This window comes from Salvelinus fontinalis, chromosome 33 (genome assembly GCF_029448725.1).
Source record: "Salvelinus fontinalis isolate EN_2023a chromosome 33, ASM2944872v1, whole genome shotgun sequence".
Lineage (NCBI taxonomy): Eukaryota > Metazoa > Chordata > Actinopteri > Salmoniformes > Salmonidae > Salvelinus > Salvelinus fontinalis.
This window is the reverse complement of record NC_074697.1, coordinates 40835947-40855419: the sequence shown is the minus strand read 5'-3', so window position 1 is coordinate 40855419 and position 19473 is coordinate 40835947. Positions and strand designations below refer to the sequence as shown.

General features: G+C 42.0%; 1 protein-coding gene across 2 annotated transcripts; it reads right to left on the bottom strand.

Annotated features, from left to right (window-relative positions):
- Positions 1-570: 570 nt before the first annotated feature.
- Positions 571-16158, bottom strand: LOC129832287 (polymerase delta-interacting protein 2-like). Of its 2 annotated transcripts, none has more exons than XM_055896232.1 (11): positions 15938-16158; positions 5783-5864; positions 5363-5460; positions 5177-5276; positions 4986-5061; positions 4603-4710; positions 3690-3835; positions 2870-2896; positions 2582-2707; positions 2266-2345; positions 571-1876 (listed from the first exon to the last, which is right to left on the bottom strand). In XM_055896232.1, the coding sequence occupies exons 1-11, from the start codon at positions 16117-16119 to the stop codon at positions 1762-1764; spliced, it is 1140 nt and encodes a 379-aa protein (XP_055752207.1). In that variant the 5' UTR covers positions 16120-16158; the 3' UTR covers positions 571-1761. The 2 variants fall into 2 exon arrangements, with proteins under 2 accessions (XP_055752207.1, XP_055752208.1); XM_055896233.1 differs by having other exon boundaries at positions 5783-5858; positions 15938-16157.
- Between the last annotated feature and the right edge of the window lie 3315 nt (positions 16159-19473).

Below are 19473 nucleotides of genomic sequence, written 5' to 3'. Positions count from 1 at the left end.
GCTCCGTTCAGCATAATCTAATAATATTCACCATCTGTATACTCGAACCTTCCCTTGAAAGTATGTGTATGTGCGATACGTCAGCTGAGCTGGTTGCCCTACTCAAATGCATTAGAAACTATTCAATTGAGTTTTAGTGTCGATCCGTGACGGCTTCAAACTCAAATATAAGTAATTGCCACTGGTTACTATGGAACTAGATTTCTGTCTGACATGAGGCTTCTAGATGAACAGCAAGAGGGGCGGGTCGGGGGGGAACGTAATGACCTTCTGCTGTCCTAATACGCTGAGTGCGCACAGCTCTATTTCTCAGCTGCAGCGTCAGCCGAATGCCCCACTCTCCTGCAAGGATAGACCAGCATTTCCCAAACTCTGTCCTTGGGACCAAAAGGGTGCACGTTTTGGTTTTTGCACAAACACTACTCAGCTTATTCAACTTTTCAAAGCTTGATGATTAGTTGATTTGAATCAGCTGTGTAGTGCTAGGGCAAAAACCAAAACATGCACCAAGTTTGAGAAACCCTGGGGTAGACTAACAGTCACTGTATCAATCAGCAAATGGACAATCTCTTTGAAATTGATGTTTATTTTTCTTTACAACTTTATTTTACAGATTGCCATTCAATCATTGCCTTTGACAAGGCAAAATCTAAGTTTGAGACTCCAACCCACAGAACTGACTCAAGGGACGGATACTACAGACTAGAACAGCATAGCAGCCAGTCAGTCTCCCAGACACCTCCCTCACCAACACACACACACCATGGTCAAATTCAGTAGGGCGCAACAACATGAAATGTTCCGATAAATGCAGTGTGTGGAACAGACATGATTCTCTCATGTAGAATGAAGAACCATGTCTGCTCTATGCATGACATTTCTATCTGAAACAGAACATTTGCACCCTTCTGAACCTGGCCCTCACATCAGCCAAACCGACAGTTGGTAACATCAATGTGGGTCACTATTTCTCCTGTATTCACTTTCTTATTACATTCAAAGGCTTCATCCCTAACAGCAACCTATTCCCTATACAGTGCACCACTTTGACCAGGGACCGTGCACTTTATAGGGAATAGGGTGCCATTTGAGACACGGCCACAGGTTCTCTTTCCCTTTTCTAAGTTTCACCACAGGCCCCATCACGGAGGCTCACAGAAGTGACAGACAAGCCAAAAAACACTCAGAGGAATTTGCAGAACACTATAGATCAGAGAGCAACATGAGGTCTAGACGTGACTGAGGACTCTTAAAGAGGAGGGCTACTATTGGACACGTTCTATTTGGATTTAGTAAAGTCCTTTCAAATGGTTTCCCAACGGGTCTGCTAATTTGAGCTACTTAAAAACACCAATAAAATAGAAGGGAGCCTGGCTTCAGACGTCTACCTCTGGGTCAAGTAACTACAGCTGAGAGAAACAATTGGCATATTTTATTCCCACTCCTAACAATACAAGCTAATACCATCAGTGCTCACCGAGCCATTCTACCTATGCAGAACGGTCTCAATCAACAACCTCTGACGGATCGCTTGTCCTTCTCCTTTCCACTAAAAAGCTGAAGTTTTCATTAGCTACAACACAGTGTTGGGAGGACATGTTTTGTCCCTTTTCATTGAAAATCTAACTTCAATGTGCTCGATTAAATACGTTTCTTAATCTCAAATGAGGAAAAGTAGCAGAGGAAGGGTTTTGATCCGTTCCTAAGGATGGCTTGGCTGTTCAACTGCGCTGAGGGACGTGGCCCTGCTGCTGCGTTGCCTCAGAAGGTGTAGCCAGCAGGGGGTGCCTTGTCGTCCTTGTTGCTCTCCAGGGAGAACGGAGGGATGCGAACATCAAAGTGGGAGCCGTCCGTCCTCTCGATGCGGAACGTCCCCCTGCACAAAGAGAGCATCATTAGAATCTTGACCATCACACCTCTGTACTAAAATGGGAGAAAGGTTGATGTTATTTTTTTTTATGTTGGAAAGCTTGAGTTACACTTGCGTTTCCGTCTGTGTTTTAGATCGTTTGTTTACTTGCCTGTAAATCTGTGCAAGATTCACTCAAACGTCAATTCATATTTTAATGTTTCCCCAGCTTATGTTTACGGCAAGGACCAGGTTCAAATAGCAAAACCAATTTATTAAGTCATTCTCAGACCAGAACATCCATAAAGCTGCATTTCAGGTACTGCTGTGTCTGCTGCAATACTCTTAACTCATGTTAATAATGCAGCTCCAACTTCACTGTGTGCTCCAACGTTACTGTGTGTAGAAGTACTTACCACATGTGTCCACTGGGTGCTTGAAGGGAAACATGGCTGCTGTACTGGAAGGCTGGCTGCTCTTTGGACAAGACTGGCTCCTGGAGACAAAAACCATAGGTTATAGCCTCTACTCAGTCGTGGAAGTAACATACTGTATGAGTGGCTGTGTCAAATACATGCTTCCTCTGACCATAGATCCTCTCAGCCAATGAGCTTGGAGAGGAATTGAGGAAACAAAGGACAGAGGAAGCAAGTGTTTTGTCATTTAGTAAGGTTCAGAGACAGCCATTGAGAGTTTGTAATTCTGTTGTGTGGTGGCGGTTGTACTACTGACCCGACCTACGACCCCCCGGCCTCGGACCGTCTCCAGGGTGCCTGACAGGCTGAAGATCCTCCAGTGTCTCTCCCTCAGTTGCACCACCTCACTGCCCATGTTCTCCAGGCGGATGCAGTACCGCCACTGACACACACGCCATATAAGCATTGGGGACACATTATGTCGCCGTTCTTACAGTCTACATTTGTACCCTTGACTGGATATACGAGGCCTACATCATACATTGGTAAAAGTTCAAATTATTTGTACTTTTTCAGGGAATTGTAAAAAATAAATGTTACTTACCCAGTACACATGAGAACTTTGAGCATCCTGAGAAAGAAAATACTTAATTTATTCTTTGTGCTCAGGCAGATTCAAGATCATCATAAGAATCACACGACAGAGTGGGAGGACTCAGGGACGAGCAGAACATTATTGAAAGGGTTGAGTTATGGAAAGAGCTCATAGTACCTGGTATAATATTTATTTGATAGTAACTGACATATTTAAAACAGAGGCTTTCTCTCAATGTCTTAACCTGTCTTCCCCTTCATCTGCACAGATTGAAAAAGACTTGAGGGGAAAACAATACGGTGGAAGAACCTGGTCAGTTCTTTCAGATCAGAGCAATAAAAAGAAGTGGCAAGGGGGCCTCCCGAGTGGCGCAGCCATCTAAGGCACTGCATCGCAGCGCTAAAGGAGTCACTACAGACCCGTGTTCAATTCCGGGCTGTGTTGCAGCCGGCCGCGACCAGGATACGGCGCACAATTGGCACAGTGTTGTCCGGGTCAGGGGAGGGTTTGGCCGGCTGGGATGTCCTTGTCCCATCACGTTCTAGCAACTCCTTGTGGTGGGCCGGGCGCCTGCAAGCTGACTTCGCTTGCCAGTTATACGGTGTTTCCTCCGACACATTGGTGCGGCTGGCTTCTGGGTTAAGCGAGCAGTGTGTCAAGAAGCAGTGCGGCTTGGCTCTCGACCGTCGCCTCTCTCGAGTCCGTACGGGAGTTGCAGCGATGGGACAAGACTAACTACCAATTGGATATCACACATTAACAAGAAGCTAAAAGGAAGGCAGATTTTTGAGAAAGAGCCTCATAGTCCAAACAGCGACATCATCCTTACCCTCATGCCCATGTAGAAGGGGATGACGGTGACCCTGATGTTCTCCGTCGTCTCTCTGTGCACGTCAGACAGCTCCAGCCAGGGATGGTTCTTCTCCTGCCATGCCTTCAGAGTGTCCCTCGCACTGAACGGGGGAGCTGGGGTGGCTGGACACATAGAACGCTCAGTTTACACAGTTGTAACACATACACACACTTGTGAATGCCCACAAAGTAACTGGATATATTGTATACTTTACAGTACCTGTGAATGTCAAATCTTTGAACAGTTTATAGTACTACTGAATGTTTAAGTTGGAAGAAGAAGTTGTAATTTGTGAATGTTCCAAAAAATTACTGGAAATGTACACCGAGTGTAGAAAACATGTTTCCAACCTCAAGTCTGTGACAGACTGACCAGGTGAAAGCTATGATCCCTTATTGATGTCACTTGCTAAATCCACTTCAAATCAGTGTAGATGAAGGGGAGGAGACAGATTAAAGAATGATTTTTGTTGTGTATGTGTACCATTCAGAGGGTGAATAGGCAAAACAAAAGATTTAAGTGCCTTTGAACAGGGTACTGTAGTAGATGCCAGGCGCATCAGTTTGTGTCAAGACCTGCAACGCTGCTAGATTTTTCACGCTCAACAGTTTCCTGTGTGTATCAAGAATGGTCCACCACCCAAAGGACATCCAGCCAACTTGACAACTGTGAGAATCATTGGAGTCAACATGGGCCAGCATCCCTGTGGAACGCATTCGACACCTTGTAGAGTCCATTCCCCGAACAACAGGGGCTGTTCTGAGGGCAAAGGGGGGGTGCAACTCAATATAAGGAAGGTGTCCTTAATGTTTTGTACAGCATAGTACACACTGAGTGTACAATGAAATGACACGTGGAAACTGGAAAACAGCGAGTTGCTGGCGCTTACTTTTGTCAGGGTTGAACATGAGGAAGCGCTCAAACAGCTCGTGCTGGATGGGGACCTGCTCTGTGGAGTTGTAGGGCAGGATGTCTTCATGACTCACATAGTCCAGACCTGAAACACACACAATGACAGCCAGGCAAAACGCCAGTCAGGAGGGAGGCTGGCAGGGACAGAAGTAGTACAAGGAAGTAACTAGGTTAGTTATACAAAATCACGTGGCAGCCAAGATTACTCACACACACTGACAGTGCCAGTTCCTGATAAGAACTCAACGCATTTTTGTGGGTGGTGGGAGAATTCAATATGTCCCGTTTGAAAAGAAATCCAACCACGTAGCCACGTACCACATTTACTACACAGGGAGCAGCGGGTCATGTGTTGTTTACCTGGAATGGCATAGAGGGCTCTGCTATCATCATGGTTCGCCAGGAACGTCACTGCTTCTGTCTGAGACCTCTGAGACTGTCAACACAACAGGAGAAACAACTAGAAGACTAGCAGTCTGGTATATGTCATCATTTAGGCCTAGTCAGCAAGAACAATGGCATTGCATTGGTAGTGTTCAGAGGTTACGTACTATGTGAGGGCAATCCCGCGTGTCGATGAGGACCTGGTAGTAAGTATGAGTTTTCCCCTTCACCTCTTTTGACCCGTGTGAACCAGGAGGCTCTGGCTTGCTGAGGATAGGACATGGGTGTAAAAATGTTTATAAAAATATATATATCACCATTTAAAAACACTTGTAAGAAGATGTAAAACGCACCTGTCAGACATGGGAGGAATGACGTCTCGGTCATAGATACGAGCGTGCCAGGGGAACAGCACAATCCCTCTGTAGCCAAACACACTATGAAGGAAGAGCTGAGGAGAGAACATGGAGGAACAGACTTGAGGTTGATAACACCCTTTGTGACAAGGGCAACTACAGTATAGGCTAGGCCTACTGTACAGAGCCACCATTCACCTAGGACCGGTTCCTCAGACACAGATTATGACTAGTCCTACACTAAAAAGCAAGCTCAATGAAAAATCTATTTTCAGTCCAAGATTAGGCATAATCTGTGTAGCGGAATCAAGTCGACCCCTAATGTTTAGGTCTAGGACAGCGAGGCAAAAATATCATTATGGTTAGGGGGGGGGGGTGACCAATAGCTCTGGTCTGGGTTGGTAAACCCCCTCTTACCTGGCCCGTTTCATATTTGCCGTGCTGCTTCAACGCCTCAAACACTCCCACCGTCTCCAGAACCTTCCCCTCTGGCCTGTTCCTGCCAAACACAGGCCACACTATGACAACCAGGAACAAAAATCACATCACACCAGAGGTCTTCATGGGTCCACCCGAACCTGAATACCTGAAATCCGACCCAGATCCTATTTTTTGGACCCAAGAAGACCTCTACATCACACTGTAGAACTACATTAGTCTCACATAGCCAAGTGTTGTAACAGCTTGGAAATGGAAGCTAGCGCACACAGTACGCAACACGAGCACTGAGATGACATGTCATCTCATAGTCATCCCCCCTTGGACTAAAGCTTCATCTCAAAGATCAGACAAATTGAATAAAACACCTAGATTTATCAAAGTTCAACAAACATAAATACCAAGTCTAATCTTTGTCATTCCCTTTGCAGTATTATATCAACAAGGTATTGTGAACAACAGCTGGCTGTGTTCAAGTCACTCATACTTGGACAGATCTATTCTTCAAAACATTGGGGGGGTGATACAGGATGGGGGATTTAGTTTTGCGTGGCTCCACTACATATCCATATTATTGGCAGGTGATATAGAAGAGATCTGACCAAAGGCTTGCGTGTTCATCAGCTATGTTGGGGATTACTGGCAGAGGTTGACCCTTGGATTATAATAACGTCGCTGACAACAACCAGGCTGCTGAAATACCAGAACAAAACACATTGTTAAAAACGGAGGGTCAGATCGGTAACAAATGTTTCCTCATTTCATGGAGATTATCGTAACAAAAATAAGTTCTCATTGAGAGAGAAAGAACAGGACAGCAATACCTTACACAAGATTTACATAAAGTATAGACAGAATTACAAGCTGGTGCTGGATCGGTCTTCCAATTAATAACATTGTGGGGTCCATGTCAACCCAAGCCCTCCGCCCTCTCTACATTTATTCCCTTGGCACGAGGGAGGCAAATAAATAGGACTCATTACTCTGTGCTGGCTCAAGCTAACCTGCACTCTTATGTAATCAACAGCAGATCGGGCTTTGTAGATGGGTCCAAAGCTCTCTACGTTCTTCCACTCAGACAAAAAGTGAACAAGTTAATATAGGTCAAATATGTTGCCAACTTCCTATTAGTGTTCCAATGTCACTTTTTCCACAATAGGTGGCTTAGTGGCTATGTAAGTCGACACTCTAGAGGTCTTCACAGGTTTACCCGAACACCGGAGACCCGAGGGGGCCCGGGTCCAAAATTCAAACTTTTCCCTCGGGTCCTGGTCAGGTCGTTTGATTGTCATCGGGTCTATGGAACTACAGCTGATAGACCCGACTACAGCTCTGTATTAGTGTGAAATACATATGCTATAAAGTGCATTTATTGACTTACAGAAAGCCTAGCCAACATATAAAGATATATTCGTTAACCAGAAAAGCAACAGGGCTGATAAATGTAATTTTGTCACTCAGGTCCAATTGGGTCTGGTCTAGGCTCGGACCCATTAGGGTACGGGTCAGGTGCATTCAGGTTTGGGTCCGATTGTTCTCGGGTCCTGGGGCCAACGTTTAGGACACGAGAAGACCTCTACTACACTCCCACTTTGACCTGTCTGAAAACAACCAGGCTTGCAGCTAGGGCTGACCCCATTTAGTTAACTGGCCAATAGGCTGTTGGTCGACTGAGATTTCTTTAGTCGAGCAGTAACAAAAATAAATCATGGTATACAAGACATCTGTCTGAGTGGACTGATCCATTGTTGGGGCCGTGAGGATGGCACGGTCCATCAATCGAAGACGTGCTAGTGAAATTGTATATGGTTATATTACGTATGAAGAAATGGTGCAAATAATATAACAAATGCACTTTCTCCCGCATTGGATAGGGGTTGCTGTCCGTGGTTCTGAAACCCATCAGTGCGCTGTTGAATTGGCGCCTTTTCCTAGACCATGTTGCTATGTGCATAGATGCAAAGTTAACCAGCATATTGGTGTTGAGAACAATGCGGTGGAGGCAGGAGTGGAGTTAGAGATGAGAAAACAGCCCTTGCCTTCATTGTCTAAGAAAAGTGAGGAGAGGAAACGCCAACTTAATTAGATCTATAACCAATAGTCTAACGTTAAAATGTGTCTGACTTTATAAATCATCCATATACATCTACAGAAATAAGACAGATCCTGCTGCTGTTGCCTGTGAGTGTTTGTTTAATAGCCTACTGATTCCGTGCGCACCAAGCCTCACAACAAGTCTGATAAACAATTTCACAAATTCTGCAGTATTTAATCTTGGCTTGTGAGGGAATACGGAATGTTTTGCCTAAACAAATGAGGGATTTCGGTAACAGAACTTTCTCTCAACCAGCTTCATGAGGTAGTCCTGGAATGAATTTCAATTAACAGGTGTGCCTTGTTAAAAGTACATTTTTGGAATATCTTTCCTTCTTCATGCGTTTGTGCCAATCAGTTGTGTTGTGACAAGGTAGGGGTGGTATACAGAAGATGGTATTTTACCAAATAGGGCTAAGCCCATATTATGGCAAGGACAGCTCAAAAAAGCAAAGAGAAACGACAGTCCATCATGACTTTAAGACATGAAGGTCAGTCAATTCGGAAAATTTCAAGAATTTGTAAAGTTTAATCTGCAGTCGCAAAAACCATCAAGGGCTATGATGAAACTGGCTCTCATGAGGACCACCACAGGTAAGGAAGACCCAGAGTTACCTCTGCTGCCGAGAGTTAACTGCACCATAGAAATTGCAGCCCAAATAAATAAAGTTCAAGTAACCGACATTTTAACAGCAACTGTTCAGAGGAGACTGTGTGAATCAGGCCTTCATGGTCAGACTGCTGTAAAGAAACCACTACCAAAAGGACACCAACAAGAAGAGACTTGCTTGGGCCAAGAAACACAAGCAATGGACATTAGACTGGTGGAAATCTGTCCTTTAGTCTGGAGTCCAAATTGGAGATTTTTAGTTTCAACCGCCATGTCTTTGTGAGACACAGAGTAGGTGATCAGATGATCTCCGCACGTGTGGTTCCCACCGTGAAGCATGAAGGTGGTGGTGTGATGGTGCTTTGCTGGTGACACTGATTTATTTAGAATTCAAGGCACACTTAAGCAATATGGCTACCACAGTATTCTGCAGCGATTCACCATCCCATCTGGTTTGTGATTAGTGGGAATACCATTTGTTTTTCAACAGAACAATGACCCAACACACCTTCAGGCTGTGTAAGAGCTATTTGACCAAGAAGGAGAGTGATGGAGTGCTGCATCAGATGAACTGGCCTCCACAATCAGCCGACCTCAAACCAATTGAGATGACCGCAGAGTGAAGGAAAAGCAACCAACAAGTGCTCAGCATGTGTGTGAATTCCTTCAAGACTGTTGGAAAAGCATTCCAGGTGAACCTGGTTGAGAGAATGATGACAGCATTGCACACTCTTGGCAAAGGGTGGCTACTTTGAAGAATCAAAAATATATTTTTATTTGTTTAACACTTTTTTGGTTACTACATGGTGTTATTTCAGTTTGATGTCTTCACTATTATTCTACAATGTAGAAAAATAGTAAAAATGTTTTTAAAAACTTGAATGAGGTGTCCAAACGTTTGACTGGGAATGTATGCATGGTTAAAGTCGGAAGTTTACATACACCTTAGCCAAATACATTTAAACTCAGTTTCACAATTCCTGACATTTAATCCAAGTAAAAATTCAATGTCTTAGGTCAGTTAGGATCACCACTTTATTTTAAGAATGTGAAATGTCAGAATAATAGTTGAGTGATTTATTTCATCACATTCCCAGTGAGTCAGAAGTTTACATACACTCAATTAGTATTTGGTAGCATTGCCTTTAGATTGTTGATCTTGGGTCAAACATTTTGGGTAGCCTTCCACAAGCTTCCCACAATAAGTTGGGGGAATTTTGGCCCATTCCTCCTGACAGAGCTGGTGTAACTGAGTCAGGTTTGTAGGCCTCTTTGCTTGCACACGCTTTTTCCAATTCTGCCCTCAAATTTTCTATAGGATTGAGGCCAGGGCTTTGTGATGGCCACTCCAATACCTTGACTTTGTTGTTCTTAAGCCATTTTGCCACAACTTTGGAAATATGCTTGGGGTCATTGTCCATTTGGAAGACCCATTTGTGACCAAGCTTTAACTTCCTGACTGATGTCTTGAGATGTTGCTTCAATAAATCCACAATTTCTCTTCCTCGTGATGCCATCTATTTTGTGAAGTGCACCAGACCCTCCTGCAGCAAAGCACCGACACAACATGATGCTGCCACCCCGTGCTTCACGGTTGGGATAGTATTCTTCGGCTTGCAAACCTCCCCCTTTTTCCTCCAAACATAACGATGGTCATTATGGCCAAACAGTTTTATTTTTGTTTCATCAGACCAGGGGACATTTCTCCAAAAAGAACGATATTTGTCCCCATGTGCAGTTACAAACTGTAGTCTGGCTTTATGGCACTTTTGGAGCAGTGGCTTCTTCCTTGCTGAGCGGCCTTTCAGGTTATGTCGATATAGGACTTGTTTTACTGTGGGAAAATATACAGATGTTTACCTTGGCAGCTCGGGGATTCAATCTTGCAACCTTACAGTTAACTAGTCCAACGCTCTAACCACCTGCTTTACATTGCACTCCACGAGGAGCCTGCCTGTTACGCGAATGCAGTAATAAGCCAAGGTAAGTTCCTAGCTAGCATTAAACTTACCTCATAAAAAACTATCAATCATAATCACTAGTTAACTAGTAATATCATCAACCATGTGTAGTTTATCTAGCGTGTACTGCGTTGCATATAATCGATGCAGTGCGCATTCGCGAAAAAGGACTGTCGTTGCTCCAACGTGTACCTAACCATAAATATCAATGCCTTTCTTAAAATCAATACACAAGTATATATTTTTAAACCTGCATATTTAGTTAATATTGCCTGCTAACATTAATTTATTTTAACTAGGGAAATGGTGTCACTTCTCTTGCAACAGAGTCAGGGTATATGCAGCAGTGTCCTAACAAAGACAGCCAACTTCGCCAAACAGGGGATGATTTAACAAAAGAGCATTTGCGAAAAAAGCACAATCGTTGCACGACTGTACCTAACCATAAACATCAATGCCTTTCTTAAAATCAATTCACAGAAGTATATACTTTTAAACCTGCATATTTAGCTAAAAGAAATCCAGGTTAGCAGGCAATATTAACCAGGTGAAATTGTGTCACTTCTCTTGCGTTCATTGCACGCAGAGTCAGGGTATATGCAACAGTTTGGGCCGCCTGGCTCGTTTGCGAACTGATTTGCCAGAATTTTACGTAATTATGACATAACATTGATGGTTGTGCAATGTAACAGGAATATTTAGACTTATGGATGCCACCCGTTAGATAAAATACGGAGCGGTTCCGTATTTCACTGAAAGAATAAACCTTTTGTTTTTGAGATGATAGTTTCCGGATTCTACCATATTAATGACCTAAAGCTCGTATTTGTGTGTTATTATGTTATAATTAAGTCTATTTGATAGAGCAGTCTGACTGCGCGATGGTAGGCACCAGTATGCTCGTAAGCATTCATTCAAACAGCACTTTCGTGCGTTTTTCCAGCAGCTCTTCGCTGTGCTTCAAGCATTGTGCTGTTTATGACTTCAAGCCTATCAACTCCCGAGATTAGGCTGGTGTAACCGATGTGAAATGGATAGCTAGTTAGCGGGGTGCGCGCTAATAGCGTTTCAAACGTCACTCGCTCTGAGACTTGGAGTAGTTGTTCCCCTTGCTCTGTATGGGTAACGCTGCTTCGAGGGTGGCTGTTGTCGATGTGTTCCTGGTTCGAGCCCAGGTAGGGGCGAGGAGAGGGACGGAAGCTATACTGTTACACTGGCAATACTAAAGTGTCTATAAGAACATCCAATAGTCAAAGGTATATGAAATACAAATCGTATAGAGAGAAACAGTCCTATAATTCCTATAAGTACAACCTAAAACTTCTTACCTGGGAATATTGAAGACTCATGTCAAAAGGAACCACCAGCTTTCATATGTTCTCAAGTTCTGAGCAAGGAACTTAAACGTTAGCTTTCTTACATGGCACATATTGCACTTTTACTTTCTTCTCCAACACTTTGTTTTTGCATTATTTAAACCAAATTGAACATGTTTCATTATTTATTTGAGGCTAAATTGATTTTATTGATGTATTATATTAAGTTAAAATAAGTGTTCATTCAGTGTTGTTGTAATTGTCATTATTACAAATAAATAAAAATCGTCCGATTCATCGGTATTGGCCTTTTTTGGTCCTCCAATAATCGGTATCGAAAAATCAATCGGTCGACCTGTAGTACGTTCATCTCTATGAGACAGAACACGTCTCCTTCCTGAGCAGTATGACGGCTGCATGGTCCCATGGTGTTTATACTTGCATACTATTTTTTATACAGATGAACGTGGTACCTTCAGGCGTTTGGAAATTGCTCCCAAGGATGAACCAGACTTGTGGAGGTCTCAATTTTTTTCTGAGGACTTGGCTGATTTCTTTAGATTTTCCCATGATGTCAAGCAAAGAGGCACTGAGTTTGAAGGTAGGCCTTCAAATACATCCACTCACCTCCAATTGACTCAAATGATGTCAACTAGCCTATCAGAAGCTTCTAAAGCCATGACATTTTCTGGAATTTCCCAAGCTGTTTCAAGGCACAGTCAACATGGTGTATGTAAACTTCTGACCCACTGGAATTGTGATACAGTGAAATAATGTCTGTAAACAATTGTTGGAAAAATGACTTGTGTCATGCAAAGTAGATGTCCTAATCGACTTGCCAAAACTATAGTTTGTTAACAAGAAATGTGTGGAGTGGTTGAAAAACGAGTGTCAATAACTCCAACCTAAGTGTACGTAAACTTCCGACTTCAACTGTACGTACGTAGGCACGCACGCACGCACGTATACAGTACCATTCAAAATTTTGGGGTCACTTAGAAATGTACTTGTTTTTGAAAAGGAAAGCAAATTTTTTTGTCCATTAAAATGACATCAAATTGATCAGAAATACAGTGATCAGAAATATAACATTGTTAATTTTGTAAATGACTATTGCTGGAAATGGAAGATTTTTTAATGGAATATCTACATAGTCGTACAGAGGCCCATTATCAGCAATCAGCACTCCTATGTTCCAATGGCACGTTATGTTAGCTAATCCAAGTTTAAAATTTTAAAGTCTAATTGATCATTAGAAAACCCTTTTACAATTATGTTAGCACAGATGAAAACTGTTGTTCTGATTTAAAGAAGCAATAAAACTGGCCTTCTTTAGACTAGTTGATTATCTGGAGCTTCAGCATTTGTGGGTTCGATTACAGGCTCAAAATGACCAGAAATAAACACCTTTCTTCTGAAACTTGTCAGTCTATTCTTGTTCTGAGAAATTAAGGCTATTCCATGCGAGAAATTGCCAAGAAACTGAAGATCTCGTACAACGCTGTGTACTACTCCCTACTACTCCCTTCCATTAACCAGAATGAGGAGTGGGAGGCCCCGGTGCACAACTGAGCAAGAGGACAAGTACATTAGAGTCTAGTTTGAGAAACAGATGCCTCACATGTCCTCAACTGGCAGCTTCTTTAAATAGAACCCGCAAAACACCAGTCCCAAAGTCAACAGTGAAGAGGCAACTCTGGGATGCTGGAATTCTAGGCAGAGTTGCAAAGAAAAAGCCATATTTCAGACTAGCCGATGAAAAAGAAAAGATTACGATGGGCTAAAGAACACAGACACGGGCCTCCCGGGTGGCGCAGTGGTCTAGGGCACTGCATCGCAGTGCTAACTGCGCCACCAGAGTCTCTGGGTTCGCGCCCAGGCTCTGTCGCAGCCGGCCGCGACCGGGAGGTCCGTGGGGCGACGCACAATTGGCATAGCGTCGTCCGGGGTAGGGAGGGTTTGGCCGGTAGGGATATCCTTGTCTCATCGCGCTCCAGCGACTCCTGTGGCGGGCCGGGAGCAGTGCGCGCCAGCCAAGGGGGCCAGGTACACGGTGTTTCCTCCGACACATTGGTGCGGCTGGCTTCCGGGTTGGAGGCGCGCTGTGTTAAGAAGCAGTACGGCTGGTTGGGTTGTGCTTCGGAGGACGCATGGCTTTCGACCTTCGTCTCTCCCGAGCCCGTACGGGAGTTGTAGCGATGAGACAAGGTAGTAATTACTAGCGATTGGATACCACGAAAATTGGGGAGAAAATGGGATAAAAAGAAATAAAAAGAAATAAAAAGAAAAAAAGAAAAAAAAGAACACAGACACTGGACAGAGGAAGATTGGAAAAAAGTGTTATGGACAGACAAATCTAAATTTGAGATGTTCGGATCACAAAGAACAACATTTGTGAGACGCAAAAAAAATGAAAAGATGCTGGAGTAGTGCTTGATGCCATCTGTCAAGTATGGCGTAGGCAATCTGATGGTCTGGGGGTGCTTTGGTGGTGGTAAAGTGGGAGATTTGTATAGGGTAAAGGGGATCTTGAAGAAGAAAGGCTATTACTCAATTTTGCAACACCATGCCATACCTTGTGGATGTCGCTTAATTGGAGCCAATTTTCTCCTACAACAGGACAATGACCCAAAGCACAGCTCCAAACTATGCAATTACTATTTAGGGAAGAAGCAGTCAGCTGGTATTCTGTCTATAATGGAGAGGCCAGCACAGTCACCGGATCTCAACCCTATTGAGCGGTTGTGGGAGCAGCTTGACCATATGGTAAGTAAGAAGTGCCCATCAAGCCAATCCAACTTGTGGGAGGTGCTTCAGGAAGCATGGGTTGAAATCTCTTCAGATTACCTCAACAAATTGACACCTAGAATGCCAAATTTCTGCAAGGCTGTAATTGCTGCAAATGGAGGATTCTTTGATGAAAGCAAAGTTTGAAGAACAATTATTATTTCAATTAAAAATCATTATAATCTTGTCAACGTCTTGACTATATTTCCTATTCATTTTGCAACTCATTTCATGTACATTTTCACGGAAAACAAGGGCATTTCTAAGTGACCACAAACTTTTGAATGGTAGTGTATATCAGTGGAGGCTCCTCAGAGGATGGGGAAGACCATCCTCAGTGAATTTCATAAAAATTAAAATGGTAAAATATTAAATGTATACTTTCTAGATAAAACTATACTAAATATAATCACATCACCAAATAACTGATTAAAACATACTATTTTGTAAAGAAGGTCTACAGTAGCTTCAACAGCACTCTGTAGGGTAGCACCATGGTGTAGCCTGAGGACAGCTTGCTTCTGTCCTCCTCTGGGTATATTGACTTCAATACCAAACATAGGAGGCTCATGGTTCTCACCCCCTACCATAGACTTATACAGTAATTATGACAACTTCCAGAGGACGTCCTCCAGCCTATCAGAGCTCTTGCAGCCTTAACTGACATGTTGTCCACCCAATCAAAGGATCAGAGAATGAACCTTCCAATTTGTAAGTCGCTCTGGATAAGAGCGTCTGCTAAATGACTTAAATGTAAATGTAACCTAGTACTAAAAGCATAAGTACAGCTAGCTAGCACTCAATAAAATGTTGTGAGTAGTTGACTCAAAAAGAGAGAAAGACAATAGTTTAACAGTTTAACAAATACATTAATTTCTTCCAAAATGATGGAGAAGCATCACTTAGCAAATGCAGCTAGCTGGTTTAGCCTACTGAAACAGGGGAATGCTATGTTAGTTAGTTGGCTGAGACTTTCCAACACAACACTGGAAGTCTTCAAAGTCAAGGTAAGCTTTTGGTATTACTAATTTATTTCCACCGGGGCCCACCGGTGTAAATGCTTACTGACTGTACACTAACGTTACTGCATGATTGTATCCGGTTTACTAACGCGTTAGTTCTATTAGCTATGCTGACTATGACGTTACTTTAGCTAATATGGTGACAACGATGTAGGCTGTTTTTTTCGCCTGGTCACATACAGCTGGTGTGTTGTCCATAGAAGTCCACAAGCGAAGGAAAGAGGTGAGAGAAGGAATACAACGTGGCTGCTATTGATGCATTATTGGGCAGAATTCAAGACAGTGGACGAACTGGCTAGCTAACTTGCTAGCTAGGTCACATTAGCTTAGAAGGTAGCCCTTACCGTGACGACATAAACCTCGTCTGCTGAATGTTGGGCAATCCACATGCTAAACACGGTAACCGGGGTCTCTTCACCTCAAGTCCACTACTCCCTTCAATAATACTCAATATTCTATGTGTATGTTTCCTGTTGTATTTACCGACAGTAGTCAGAAAGCCTCGTCGTATTGCACAAGCAGCCATCTTTCCTACTTCTGCACAAGCACGCCGAGGCTGACGTGTATAAAAGCGGGCGAATTAAAAACTTGATTTAAAGGTCCAATGCAGCCGTTTTTATCTCAATATCAAATACTTTCTGGGTAACAATAAAGTACCTTACTGTAATTATTTTCAATTAAAATGGTCAAAAATATTCCAAGCAAAGAGAAATTTCTCAAGCAAGAATTTAGCTAGGACTGTGTTCTGAGTGGGGAGGGAAATTTGAAAATAAAATATCCTGCCTCTTCTTCACCAGTGAATCAATGAGGATGTGCAAGCAGCACTTCGGGTATTTTGTCTTTGTATTGCCTAATCTTATGATAATGGATCACATGACTATGAAAGCTCAGTCTTTGTGGTCAGATTGGTAACAAAATCATCCTGCCTGGTCTAGCTGGTTGGTTTGTGACTTTACTACCTACAGGCATACATGAGCATAAATATTTCAGTTATGGACTATCAGATATAAAAAAAATTTGGGGGGGGGGGTTAAAAAGTAAGTTTGTCACCTTGCAAACAGGTTGATAACTTGTAGTTACACAATTCCTTTACATTCATGATCCCATTTCTTATGTGCTAAAGGGTCATCGCTGATGAAAGTCCTGCAAAATGAGGAGGAGGAGCTACTTGAGGACGAAGAGTATGCGATTGAGACACAGACACACATACACAGGACAGACAGGTGCACAAGCACGCCGAGGCTGACGTGTATAAAAGCGGGCGAATTAAAAACTTGATTTAAAGGTCCAATGCAGCCGTTTTTATCTCAATACCAAATACTTTCTGGGTAACAATAAAGTACCTTACTGTAATTATTTTCAATTAAAATGGTCAAAAATATTCCAAGCAAAGAGAAATTTCTCAAGCAAGAATTTAGCTAGGACTGTGTTCTGAGTGGGGAGGGAAATTTGAAAATAAAATATCCTGCCTCTTCTTCACCAGTGAATCAATGAGGATGTGCAAGCAGCACTTCGGGTATTTTGTCTTTGTATTGCCTAATCTTATGATAATGGATCACATGACTATGAAAGCTCAGTCTTTGTGGTCATATTGGTAACAAAATCATCCTGCCTGGTCTAGCTGGTTGGTTTGTGACTTTACTACCTACAGGCATACATGAGCATAAATATTTCAGTTATGGACTATCAGATATTAAAAAAATTTGGGGGGGGGTTAAAAAGTAAGTTTGTCACCTTGCAAACAGGTTGATAACTTGTAGTTACACAATTCCTTTACATTCATGATCCCATTTCTTATGTGCTAAAGGGTCATCGCTGATGAAAGTCCTGCAAAATGAGGAGGAGGAGCTACTTGAGGACGAAGAGTATGCGATTGAGACACAGACACACATACACAGGACAGACAGGTGAACATCGACTGGCAGAGAAGCAGTTGAACTGGTTCCCCCTAACCCTTCTAGTTTGATCTAGGAAGTTGTGGGAATGTACGTTTTTGGTTTCCCATTGGTTCTGGGAACAAAGCCAGAAGTTTCCGTACCGGTAAAACTGAATGTTTTTTAAACGTTCTAAGAACGGAAGTGAACATTTTGCCTGTTCTGGGAACGTTCATTTTTAGGTTGCAGGTAGGTTCTGAGAATGTTTTACTCTGGTTCTATTAAAGTTTTCCTGGGAGGTTTTATTAATGCTCTGAGAACAAAATTATAGGTGATTTGTTTTTTGAATAATATCCTTAACTTTCACTGAATGTTTCAATACGTCTTTTAATAACACTGCTAGCTTATTTTGGGCACATTTGAAATGTGAAATGTGAACCTATAATCTTCTGTCTATCCATGGAATTAGCAGTGGTGGAAAAAGTACCCAATTGTCATACTTGAGTAATTTTCTATTAAGGTATGTTTACTTTTACTCAAGTAAAAGTGAGTCACCCAGTAAAATATTGCTTGAGTAAAAGTCTAAAAGTATTTGGTTTTAAATATACTCAAGTATGAAAAGTAAATGTAATTGCTAAAATATACTTCGTATTGAAAGTAGAAGTGTAAATAATTTAAATTCCCAATATTAAGAAAACCAGACAGTACCATTGTATTACAGATAGCCAGGGGCACACTCCAACACTTAGACATAATTTACAAACTAAGCATTTGTGTTTAGTGAGTCCGCCAGATCAAAGGCAATAGGGATGACCAGGGATGTTCTCTTGATAAGTGTGTGAATTGGACCATTTTCCTGTCCTGCTTAGCATTCCAAATGTAACGAGTACTTTTGGGTGTCAGGGATAATGTATGGAGTGAAAAGTGCATTATTGTCTTTTGGAATGTAGTAAAGTAAAAGTTGTCAAAAATATAAATAGTCAAGTACAGATACCACCAAAACGACTTAAGTAGTACTTTAAAGTAATTTTACTTAAATAATTTCCACCACTGGGAATTAGTCCACTGCGCCACCAAGATGGAGCTAGCATACCTTGTTTCTTTACTCATACAAAGCTGTTCATTTTAGTCTGTCCAACAGACCCCATTTCAAAGGAAACAAGAACTTATTAAGATGAGGTGTGGCCAATTAGTGGCGAGGCCAGCACACCTGAAAACACTTAACAAGAAAGAGGATAGAGAAAATTTTGTTTATGCTGAGAATAAAATCTATATGTTTTTAAATAACATTATTTAGAATGTTCTCTGAACTAAAGTTTTCTTGTGTTGTTTTTATGGAAAAAAAAGCTAAATAAGTATTCTGCAAGGTTTTCCCCAAAATCTATCACAGATTGACATTCATAGAACAAATTAGTCAGATTTTTACCTTCTTTTTTCGCAGAAAACGCAGATATCATCAGTAGCCACAAATTTGGACAACATAGAATTACATGGATATATCTTATGTAAAATCTTAAAGTGCACTTCCTTAAATTTGCTTGATATACAATATTTGTAAAGCATCAAGCAAGCTTTTTTCCAGACAATGTCAGATGGTTCCGTGAATGGACAATTTGTCATATATATTTATTACAACAAGATTTCTCAAGTAAGCCCACGCCTTCCAAACTATGATCATCATTAAAGCTAAGATGAGTTTTCATTAGTGTAGTTAGACCACTGGGAATGGCTTTGATCACAGAAATAAACTATCTGAAAGGTATTGGAATCTCATTCAATGTTATAAATTGTTCATATGCAAGAATATTACCTGTTGTCAAAAACATCAAGAACAAAGTCAATATTCCTCTCATGCCAGCTGGGGTAGAACAATGACTTATTCCTTACAGTTATATCTGAATTATTACACAAAAGAAAGCTTTATGTGGGGAAAAAATGTGCAGGAAACATTTTCTAGGACATTAAAGCTTTTTGGTGGAACCTAGCCAATTTAGCGAGTAATCTTT

Bases quoted from the DNA above. Each gene is read 5' to 3' on its own strand.
- LOC129832287 (XM_055896232.1), bottom strand. From the start codon at position 16,119: ATGGCTGCTTGTGCAATACGACGAGGCTTTCTGACTACTGTCGGTAAA. The intron at 5,461-5,782 runs GTAAGAGGGGGT...TTCTCTCCTCAG, and splicing joins GCAAATATGAAACGGGCCAG to CTCTTCCTTCATAGTGTGTT. The intron at 2,346-2,581 runs GTCAGTAGTACA...TTTTGTCTCCAG, and splicing joins GCCGGGGGGTCGTAGGTCGG to GAGCCAGTCTTGTCCAAAGA.